Source organism: Ochotona curzoniae, unplaced genomic scaffold, assembly GCF_017591425.1.
Source record: "Ochotona curzoniae isolate NIBS_2020 unplaced genomic scaffold, NIBS_Ocur_1.0 scaffold_3835, whole genome shotgun sequence".
NCBI lineage: Eukaryota > Metazoa > Chordata > Mammalia > Lagomorpha > Ochotonidae > Ochotona > Ochotona curzoniae.
Genome location: NW_024467114.1, coordinates 28,999,408 through 29,011,122, shown reverse-complemented (window position 1 = coordinate 29,011,122; position 11,715 = coordinate 28,999,408). Strand labels below are relative to the sequence as shown.

At 38.9% G+C, this 11,715-nt stretch overlaps 1 protein-coding gene across 1 annotated transcript in view; it reads right to left on the bottom strand.

Moving 5' to 3' along the window:
* Positions 1-329: 329 nt before the first annotated feature.
* The window catches only part of FAM126A (family with sequence similarity 126 member A), a 70,826-nt gene continuing 59,440 nt past the window's right edge, over positions 330-11,715 (bottom strand). Inside the window, exon 11 of the mRNA XM_040965058.1 lies at positions 330-4,757. Coding sequence (XP_040820992.1) covers positions 4,192-4,757 — 566 coding nt within the window. The 3' untranslated portion in view covers positions 330-4,191. The remainder of the gene's footprint in view (positions 4,758-11,715) is intronic.

Below are 11,715 nucleotides of genomic sequence, written 5' to 3'. Positions count from 1 at the left end.
AAAGTCATAGTTAATTATTTAGGAATGTAAACTCATAGGAACACAGTAAGAAATAAGTATACTTATTGTGAAAGTTTTAGTATCACTATACAATTGGGAGTAAGGATATGAGGTAAGCTTCATGTAACAGAAAACCACACTATGTGAAACCAGATCTCAGGTTTACCAGCAAAAACTTCATATTAAGATACAGGGACCCTAGATTTCAGCTATAAAAAACATAAAAGAGCTTTCAAAATGTCTACTGCAATTCTCTTTGTTTGTACACAAAGCACAAAGCACTGACGGTCTCTCATAAAGAATTCAACAATATTAAACACAAACCTGAATAACATGGGCTACTGAGTATCATTTTATTAAGCCACAAATCTGAAAGTACAAATTCATGCTCATTAATTGACAGTTTTAATAATTTCATCTGAAGATTGGGAAGACACAATTATACATTCATGTCTATTTACAAGACTTAGATACCCATCAAATTATTTCTGCTTCAATAGCTTTCCATAAATATTTTTCAGTTGCATGATCCAATGTCTATTATTTCCCTAATGTGCTTCTCTTTAATGCAGATTTAATGTGCCTACAGACTCAAACATTAAAGTGTCCATTTTAGATAGGTTTAAAATCACATGTCTGAGTACATTTTTCTCCACAATTTGTTTTAGCATTTTGTTCTTCCAAAAAAGACAAAATCTCTTTAAAAGTGGGATCATTTTGATCTATTTTGGCTTAAAAATAGATTTCCCTTTAACACTTTCTTTTACTTTTATTTTTTTTGAAGACTTGTGTTTGTTAGGTTGTTTCCTGTATGACAAGGGTAAGGAAATACTGCTTCATCAAAACAAAGTTCAGTCATCACTTAAGACTGAGTCACCAATTCAGTGGGCTGAGAATCTCCACTCTTCAAGTTTGCAATGCTTGGTTTTGGAAGCTATGGGGCGACAGACAAGGATCTCTTGGGGTGCTTCCCGGGAGACGCTGGTCTGGAGTGTTCTGATTTGCTGCTTTGAAGTTTGCCTTGTCTCCCCCCCCCCCCCCCCCCGCCGCCGTTAGGATTCCAGAAGGCGACTGCTGAGGCCAGCTTGCCTACAACATCCTGCAGGGTTAGGTTTTCAACAATGACAGGTTGGGCCATTTCTAGAACCCATCGAGGCTTATAATGTGGAAAAGAAGTGTGATTTCTGCCCAGATCCTCTGAGGTTTCAGGTGCAGGGCCCCGATTCTTCATGAAATCCTTCCCCTGGATCAGACGCATTGTTCAGAAAACATAGCAAATTGGTGACCATTTGCATCATTACAGCAAAGCGACATACAAAAGTCACCTCAATTTTTAGGCCTGAAAGGTGAAGAGGGAAGAGAGTGATAGGGATAATAACAACTACTGTCACAGTTGATTCAGCATTGCTATAAAACTGCTCTAAATATTTTAATGTGTAACCTTTATCTGAAATAGTATCAAAGGTAACATACAAGAATTTTATGGGTAATAGAACTAGTTCCACACACCGGAAGAATAATTGGTGCAAATCACTTGAAGCAAAAATTCAGAACCACTTCACTGAGCAAAGCAACTTCTGAGATTATCAAAAAGAAAACACACATGCAAATGCATCGTATAAAACAGTGGTACTTCTTTCAGTTTCACTTGATCTTAGCCAAAAGGCCGAGAAGCCATCTTCCCAACTTAAGACTGTGGGCAGATGCAGCTTTGATTTTGTTCATGGTTAACAAGAAAAATACAAAATGTTGCTTTTTTTCACCCTATCAACAATGTGAAAGTCATCCAAAAAAAAAAAAATAAAGATCGTCAGAAACTTGCAGGACTTCAGAAGTCATGTGTCAGTGTTATTAACAAATTAATGTGATGTCCGAAACAATGAAGATTATAACAGTCTGACATCTACCATATTTGACCTCGGGTTGTGAGACCACTGGAAAGCAAACATACAAGTCACCTGTTTTTGTACTCTGGTGCTCTCAAACATTAATCCATTTAAAATCACTTTGGGCTCGTGGTAGAACCCAGACTCTGATTCAATGAAACTGGGGTGACCGTGAAATTATGCTTTTTGTTTTTTAAAAAACAAAAAGATGCTGAGTGACCTCAATCGTACCTACCAGTCATTGCGCCATGTGAGTAGCAGAGATCTAGAATAATATCAAGTCAACTTCCACTCCTGTGGCGCAATGTTACAATCTGAGCTCTCATCTGTGTCACTTAGCCTTTCCTAAAACGTGTCCTACCACATTTCTGAATATCAATACTGTTAGAAACCATGCACAGGGGAAATACTCTTTCAAAGAATTACAAAAAGACAACAGGAAATTCACAGTGAATTTTACAAATACTTTAAATTGTGCACAGAATTCTTAGTATATTAATACAATACCAACTTTTACTGTCTGGTTGCCTGATAGTTTTGTTTATTTTTGGTTTTTTGTTTGTTTGTTTTACTATAATTTATTCTAATATATCTTATTTCATCCTGTTACTGAATTTTAAAAATCTATCAAATTCATTTATGCCAAAAACCACTTTGTATTTAGGGTTCTTAAAGGATTGGGTTTAAACTGGAAGGCACAGCAGTTGAAGTCAAAACAGCATGGAAACGCTTGGCCCCTCTGCAGGGCACAGGTAGTTCCTCACATATGTGAACTCTGTATAAGCAGCTACAGGAAGGAGCTGACTGGCGAGTTCTCTTGGGGACCACAGCCAGGGGTCACGAACAAGGATTCCACTGTGTACTCCAAGCCAAAGAGTCCACGATGGGGACAGCTCCCCATGCTCCGCCTGCCTGGAGTCACCAACATCCTCAGCCCTGCTTCTTCCTCTCATTCGGAATTCTGAAGGCACACACTTGCTTTTCGCAGGGGAACCTCCGCCTTGACAGCTGCCATGACTGCCAAACACCAAGTACCTACATTCATCTGGAGATTACGTCCACCCCTAGGGTTATGTCCAAGCTTGTTTAGCTTCTGCTGTCTCACTTTTTCTTGTTTTTATTTTCTGGTTTGGGGGTAACTAAATGGATCACTCTTCGTATGTCATCATAAGAACCTTTCAAACAGGCCTCTTCACAAGCAAGAAACACATTTCATAGCTTTCTTATTTGAAGAACACAGGCAACCCTCACTTGGCCAATACATGAATGCCATCCTGTCCAAATTTCACCATTTTTAATTGTTTCCGGGACATCCTTTAGATTAAAAAGCCCTTCTTCATTTGCAGACACATACTTTGATAACTGTCAGAAGTGGTATGTGGAGCACAAGTGTGTTGCAAGATTTCATGATTTCCGGGGAGTCTTTGATGATTCTCTAAATTAAAAGGATCCACACTGGGGAGGACTTCCAAAATTGAGGAGCAGCATACATCAGCTGTGTGCCCCCTTCTGCCTTCAGAATCCAGAGACTTCCACTTGCTACATCCAGATCAAACACTTCAAAAACAACACCTACCAGCAGTCTGTTTTTTGACATAAAAATATTCCAACGCTAACAAAGGAAAGGTCCCAGAATCACATCACATCCTAGGTACTGAACCACACCAGGCATCCTCTGGGGCTCTGAACAAGCCCTCCCAACCTTAGATATGATCTAGCCACCACATTTTTATCGGACACTTCTCAGAGACATCATATTTTCTTTTCACATGCCTGCTCTCCTGGCCCAGCTCACTGAACTGCCGCCAGCTGTAGAACACCTTGAGTCACACGTCTGCCTGATTCTGTGCTTAACAGTCTTATCTGACTCTGCAGGCCAAGCACAGAGATACCAAAACAGAAGCTGTTTAAAAAAAAAAAAAAAGACAAAAACCAACCAGCCAACCAACCAAAAAAACCCCACCAATTCACACCTTCACCTGACATCTAGTCATCTTGATCTTGACGCTTTAGTTTACTTGCTGAAATTTGTTGCCACAATGCCAACTCCCAGGGCAAGTCACGAGAAAGGAAATTTAAAAAGACTCAAACCCAAGGAGGGAGAAAATAAACACATAACTAGGAAATCACAAAACTGTGCTTCCACTTACTGCCATCTAGACATCATTCCCTTCGTAAAGTCAAGGGCGCCTCCAGCATTGAAGGAACTCGTGTCAGGAGCAGGCACGAGAGAACCAGGGCGCTTTCATCAAAAGCCACATTGCGGCGCCAGAATCCCTAGCATAAGAGAGAAAAACGTGACAGGCTAATCCGTGGACAAGGTGATGCTAATACTAGGTGGTCTTTGTGCTCCCGGCTGATGCTTCACCGGAAGTTCAGTTCTTTCTGAGACATAAGCCAGCTTCTCTTCTTGCAGGCTACAAGCGGAAAACCTATTGGCTTCCATCCCAGGCCCACAAGCGATGGCAGGTGGTGGATTCTGTGGGACGGTGACTTGTTCAAAGGACTTGCTAAACACAGTGGCCGCTGTTTTGGCCAAGCCGTGGCTGTTGGGCTTCGGTAGAGACTGGCTGGTGGTCAGCGTCAGCCTCTTCAAAGACAGAAGCTCGAGGTTCTCGCTCTGGGCCCTCTGGGTTTGCTTTCGCGCAAAATGATCTTTGCAGCTTTCTCCGGCCGCTTCTTTGTCTCTTCCTGCAGGCTTGCTCCCTCCCGACCGCCTCGGGTTCTTCCCCATGCTTGTCTTGTTACTACAATTGTGACTGCTGTTTGATAAACCTGACTGGCTGGCACTAGACGCAGCCCTGGAATAAAATCCCTCGTCAACTTCCGTTATCTCCATCAGTTCTTCTTGACCCGTTAGCTCTGTGTCTCCTAAACAAAGAAATAACAAAGATTCATTAATACATTAAGCATCGTGTGTGAGTCCTTCAAAAACAATTAATGAGTGAGTCCTTTAAAACAATTAATGACAAATCAATTGTTTTCAGTACATTATGCTTCAGCATCATTTCATAATGTGACAAATTACTGAAAAATCAAAGGATAGATCACATCTTCTCCACAAACATCAGGGATATTTCATTGTAATTAGATGACAGTGATTTAGAGTGTATTAAACAAAAAGCATGCCACAAATCACACCCCACAGTGTTTTTAGAAAGAGTTCTATTATTCATGCAAAAGATCAGAAACAATTAGAAAAATCACTACACAATAAAACTAGGGGAAAATAAATGCCCCCCCAGTAGCAAGAGTATAAAATCAAAACTCTCACCAAGGAACTTTTGTGTGTGTGTTTGGGGGGGGGGGTGAAATAAATAGCATTAGAATATTTAAGAGTTTTTTTTTTTAAGAAGATCGTATTCTAGATTCTAGATATTAAAATTTTTAAAAAATCTGGAATGTACATATCACAAGTTCAAGCTTAAAACAGAATTTCAAATATACTATCTTTCATATTGAAGATGGTAAAAACATAGACGTGAAAAAATAAGTTTAGATCATGAAACATAAGCAGAAAACTGTTTTGGGAAGCAGTGTTCTGCCTCTGTTTTTATAACAATTGACTTGGAGACAATGGAGGCATGACCATTCCAAGTTGCTTTGAGAGTCAAAGAGCAATTGTGCGCATAGTGCATGCAGCTTGATTATTAGAGGACATGCAACATTTTTGTGACTGTGCAACTGCGGCTTAGCATGCATTGGTGGCTCTGTGCCTTGAGATACCTTGGAGGGAAGCTATCAAGTGTTCTGCTAAAACTGCACTCTGGCTGGTGGGCTTATTCCATCCTCCATCATTTTTCTTACAGATTTCTGCCTCCTGACCTCTGGCAAGCCTCTGCTCTCAGTTCTAGGGTCTGTGGCTGTGTCCTGCACACCCTGCACAGGCTGAGCATCCATCTCTCCTAGGGCTCTGCCCTTGTCCCCATTCCCGGTTCTCTCTCCGGCCACATGTGTGACACTAATGTCAGGAATGACAAGGACGCCCACGTCAGTGGTATCATTATTGTTGTCAGGTTGCTCTAGAAGTGAAGATGATAAGACAAAAAATGATGGCTGAAAACAAAACAAAATAAAAATGCAAAACAACAAAAACCCAACATAAAAATTGGATGACCAAATGTTATGAATTAAGCTAGAGATTTCCACAATTTTACAATACTTGGACAACACTGGAGACAAAATCGTGTTCTTGGATTTCAAAATGACAAAGAAAACAAAAAGCAACGCTCATGTTCTGCAGTTTTTTCACACACATATTTTACATGGTACATGAAAACATACATTCTTAATTTCTAGTCTTATAGATAATATTGTCACCACCTGAACTTACGTCAAGTTTTAAGCAAATGCTCGGGGAAGTACAGCCAGAACCATCGCTCTGGCCAACAACAGGAATCACTTGTCACTCTATTCTCTTCTTACACTACATTGAAACTTCCTCTTTGGAGAGGAAATGTTCTTTCTTGTGATACCAGGGTTTAGTAATGCCACGGGTATAGTTTTTGTCTCACACATCCATCGCTTTGCATGACTATATCAGGACATATTAATTTGACTGTGATATAAATTTATCAGTGAACTCCTTCAGACTCCTAAGTTTAGGTCAGCTTGCAAACAGTTCATTACTACACTGGAGAAAAGAAAAAATGGATTTGGGAAAACAAATCAACTGTCAATGCTTTATTCTGAAAAGAAGTCATTATTGTTTTAACAAAGGAGGAAAATTCCCAACTAGTTAATGCCCAGAGATACATGGTTCTATCTTGTGTCATAAATCAGTGTCATGATTTTACTTAAACCTATAAAGGAATTTAATTGTACTAGGTGGGGAAAAAAGATTGGCACAAAATGGGCCAGTAGTCAAACAAAGTTGAAAACAAGTAAGATCTACATAAAATAGCATACAATCTACAAGATGTAGGGTTGGGCATCATGACACAGTGCAGTAAGCTGCTGCCTAGGACCCCAGCATCCCATATCAGGGTGCCGGTTCAAGTACTCACTGCTCCACATCCAGTCCAGCTTCCTGTTAATGTTCAAGTGTTTTAAGTTCCTACTACCCATTTGGGAGACCTGGACGGAGCTTCTGGCTCCTGAGTTCAGCCTGTTGTGGATATTTGTGGAGTCAACTAACTATTGGATGATCTGAAAGACCACCCTCACTCTCACCCTGCCTTTCTGATAACTGAAAACCAATAAAACATAAATTAAAATAAAATTACAAGCATTAAAAGACATAAAGCTCAAATCTGCTTGAGGAAGATATATTTAGTGAAAGGACTGTCAGGCTCCCACAAATGGTGCTGAAGTCTGAGGAATAAGGAAGCTGGGGGCCACAGATTCCGTAGCTCCCTAGATCTACTGTACATTGATCATCCCTGAAGTCTGCCTCCCTCACCGCCTAGCCCCAAGACATTCTGATTTATAATCAGGATAAGGTTATATGCTGCAGATGAGGAATTTTTTAAAGCATCCTGGTGACAAAGGAGTAACTGCTATATTTGGATTCTTTCCAATGCTGAGAACATTAACCAAAAATTGTGAAGGGTCCCCTGTATATGCCACACCTGCGCAGTATTCCGGTCTAGAAGTACCCCCTAAGGGCCTTAGGCTGCATTGGCAGCCAAAATTCTGGTGGTACCACTTCTCCTTAACTTAGCATGTCATCGCCTTTTGTCTAAAGCTTCTTTAAATAAAGATTTTATTTCTTAGGCCAAAGAACATGTGTGAGGCAGTGGTGCCCTGCCATTGCTGTGTGCCCTCACAAAGTTCAACTGAGCCCACTCCCAGTGACTAACAGCTGTCCACAAAGTAAGGGCTAAGAATTCTCACTGCTGGCACATGCTGGAGGGCACTGCAACAGAGAGTAAATTTGCCATGACACTGCTGTGTGGCAGCCAAGATTCATTCACTTACACTGTAGACACCATTTCACAAACAAGCTATGAAGAGAACATTAAAGCACGTGTGATATGTATAAATCCATATATATATATACACACACATATATTATATATATATGTTGGAAAGTACTCAGACATAAAAAAAGGAGTACTAAAATTTAACAAAATTGTGAAAGATGAGCACAGATAGCCTAGCAGATTCCTGTAAATGTGCAGCTTGGATGAGTCCTGGTCACCCACTTTGGAGACCTGGGTTAAGTTCCTGGCACCTGACTACAGCCTAACCATGTCCTTGCTGTTGCTGACCTTTGGTGAGGTCTCTTTCTCTCTTCTCCTTTCCAAAAAAAAAAGTTCATTCTAGCACAGGCCATAAATGCTAAAAGTTCGATTTTGTTAGTGCCAATTTGAGATAAATATCTTTTGACATCATTCAGTTTCCATTTATTTACAAGGATTCTTGCTCAGTAAAGCCAGAACTTTACTTTGGCTGAACAGAAAGCCATGGAAATAAGTGTGGACAGAAACCTAAGAAAGCAGAAACTGTCCAAGATAGGATATTTTGGATTGCTTTTCTTATAATTTAATTGTAAAAAGATGCCAATGAAATTTAATAATTTAAAGTGGTCCTTAAGTTATGACTATTTAAAATTTTCTAAGAAGAACTAAAAAAAAATATCAACAGTTATTTAAAAAGCAACATTCAACAACTGAATTATTAATAAATATCTTCAACCTAAGATTTAGTTGTATTAATTTTTAATCATGAAGTTGAATGGTAAGTAGAAAAATTATGTTTTCCCAGAAGTACAAATTGTTTACTAATTCACTGGTGTTATATTAACTCTTGGAATGGTAACAACAGCAGATTTTTAAAATTTGTTAAAATCATTTAAAGTAAACCATGTATCTGCATACAACTACAAGGAATAAACACATAACTCTAAGGAAAATCACAGAATAAAGAAAAATAGTAGTGGGCTTGTTCCACGTCACCCTCCAAGTTCTTCCCTGTGTAACCCTGCACCAGTCTGAGCCCACATATGGGCTGTTCTTTAGGTCTGCCACGCCCCTCCTCAGACAAGCCAAGGGCTCACTTCCTTACAGTTCCTTTAGATTTCTTCTCAAAAACTTTATTTTCAGTGAGGTCTTCCCTGGTCAATCCAACAAAACTTCAGTACTCTCTTCTTTCAAATACCTTCTGTTTTGTTCTGTTTCTTGTTCTGAGCATTCAATACTCTCTAGAACTGCTTATCTTGTTTACCAGATGTAAGACACAGTGATAAGGACAGAGAGAGGGAGAGAGAGGGGAGGGGAGGCAGAGAGAGTGGGGAGAGGGAGCAGAGAGAGCGAAAGTGAGAGCGAAAGCGAGAGCGAGAGCGAGAGCGAGAGCGAGAGAGAGAGCGAGAGAGAGAGCGAGAGAGAGAGAGAGAGAGAGAGAAAGAGAGCACTTCCATCCTCTGGTTCATCCTCTGTAAATTCCAACAACATCACAAACTTTAGTTGAGGCAACAGCTCAATCTGGTCTCCCATGTGGACGGCAGAAACCCCAATTAACTGAGCCACTGCTGCCACCTCTCAGGACCTCCACATCAACAGGAAGTTGCACACTTGAATGAGGAGCTGAAACCAAGGACTGAACCAACTGATTCCAAGGTGGTGCAGGACTATCTCAATTGCTGGGCCAAACATCCATGCAAAGGCAGGGATTGTGGTCACTGCTATGTACCTAGTACTTGGAAAAGCTCAGATATCCAGGAGGTAACAAGAAACATTTGTTTAACTTTATAACTTTCCTGTTTTGAGACAAGATTATTATCAGAATAAATCGAAGTGAGAATGGTGAGCTAGGAGTATGTCACTTGACCTGATAAAAGGAATATATAGCTTGTGAGCATTTTAACATGATAGAAAAGCTTTTTGTTGGTTAAAATGAAATAGTAATCATCTCTAAACGAAGGTTTAGTAAGATGCTTAGTAACATTAACACGATTTTTAAAAATCAACAGTTTTTTTTAAATCATGTTATTCAGAGAATAACACACTTAGTTATCTAAGAAGAGAAGGCTACTATTTAAGAAAAATTACATAGAAGATGTTTTAACGGAATATAATGTGTAAGGAAATATAATTTGCTTTCACCAGAAATTAAAAATCTCAGCAGAAGTTGTCATACATAATTCGTCCCTATATATAAAATAGAAACTTACATTTGACTTCAAATAACTTGAAAAGCTGAAAAGGATCCACAAAGAGACTTCTCAGAATATTTTACTTGTATACCCTTTATGGGTACAAACAGGTAACTTGTCTCCATATGCACAAATGAGGAAAATTAAAGGACACTTCTAATAGATACTTCCAAATTGATTTTAAGAGACTCAAGTCATTTTTCCCTGAAAAACTTCTTCCAGTTTTGAGGAAAAACAAAACAAAACATGAAACAAAGTACCACTAGAACTGATTGTGAAAAGTTTTGTTATCTCTCAAATGTAATTTTACAATCCCAATTATGTAATATCTATTTCATTAATGTCACTCATAAAGCTATCCTGGCTTTTGTTTTACAGCTGCCCTGTTACTAAAAGTAACAATTTCAACAAAGGAATGATTGATTTATTCATGGGCTTACGCATCTCTGAAAGATTAATTTGTTAGTCCAGAGGAGTCTGGTTACAGCAATGAAATATAAACTTACTGTGAAAATAACAAAATGACATTTTAAAAGAACCCTATACATTAAAAATAACTTTTGGATGCATTTATGAAAAGATTTGTGTAAACCTCAAAAGCAAAGTTGTATATATGTATTCATTCACAATAATTTATAATATTTACCCTTTAACCCAGGAATTTTATGTTTACAATTTATTCAAGTCAATGTAATGCTATCTATATTCAATAAGCTATTCCTTGCAGAATTATTTATAATAGCAAAAAAATAGAAACATATTACATAACATATTGGGGAAATGGTTAAGTAAATGATGGAATATCAACTCAATGCAGTAGTATTATGTAGCCATTAAAACAACCGAATTTACTAGAAGAACTTGGGAAAATATTTAACAATGTTAACAAAAGCAAGATATCAAGGAAACTTAAATAAAGGGTGACTATGAAAAATACGTATACAGAAAAAAAACATTAAAATGAACTAAAAATATTAAAATGATAGCTCTCTCAGTAGTAGAATAAATACATACTCCCTACCATGTAACATAACTTATTGTGCTGTTATGTTATTTTTCAGTCGACAGAACAGAAGGAACAAACTGTCCTTGTTATAAATGTCCTTGTTTATTCACTCATTCATTCATTCAATTATAACTCATTGAGCACTCACAATGGCTCAGGCATTGTTTTAGGTTCTGGGAATACAACAGCTGACGAAGTAAGAGAAAGACTTTGGAACTCACTGTAATAAAGCAACCAGATAAACAAGAGAATTTAAATTGCAAAAAATGCAATGAAGAAAAAAGAACATGAGATAAAGTAAGCAGGGTGGTGGGGAGAAAGCCACTTCAGATGGGTTGGTCTGAGGGTTGAGAAAGGGCTATGGCAGCCGAGAACTGAGTGATGTCAGAGTGCAGGCAGCACAATCATACGGAGTAAGAACTCACACTGGCTTCCTTTCGTCATTCAAATTTCTGCTCAAACATCCCAAAATGCCTGGACAAAGCCCCAGAGGCAGAATTGGCTTCGTAGGACAGAGTCTAGTGAATTAGGGTTAAATGTGGTCTTCAGCAAGCTCAGGAGCCCAGATTTTACTCTCATCACAGCAGAGAGCCACTGACAGGCATGCAGATGAACTATATTTATGGACAGAAGTCACATTTATAATAAACAAAACAATGAACATGAAGTGTGTCCTGAGTTAGTAGCAACGCCCCGTGTGGGCAGCTGATTTGCAAGGCTGATTCGAG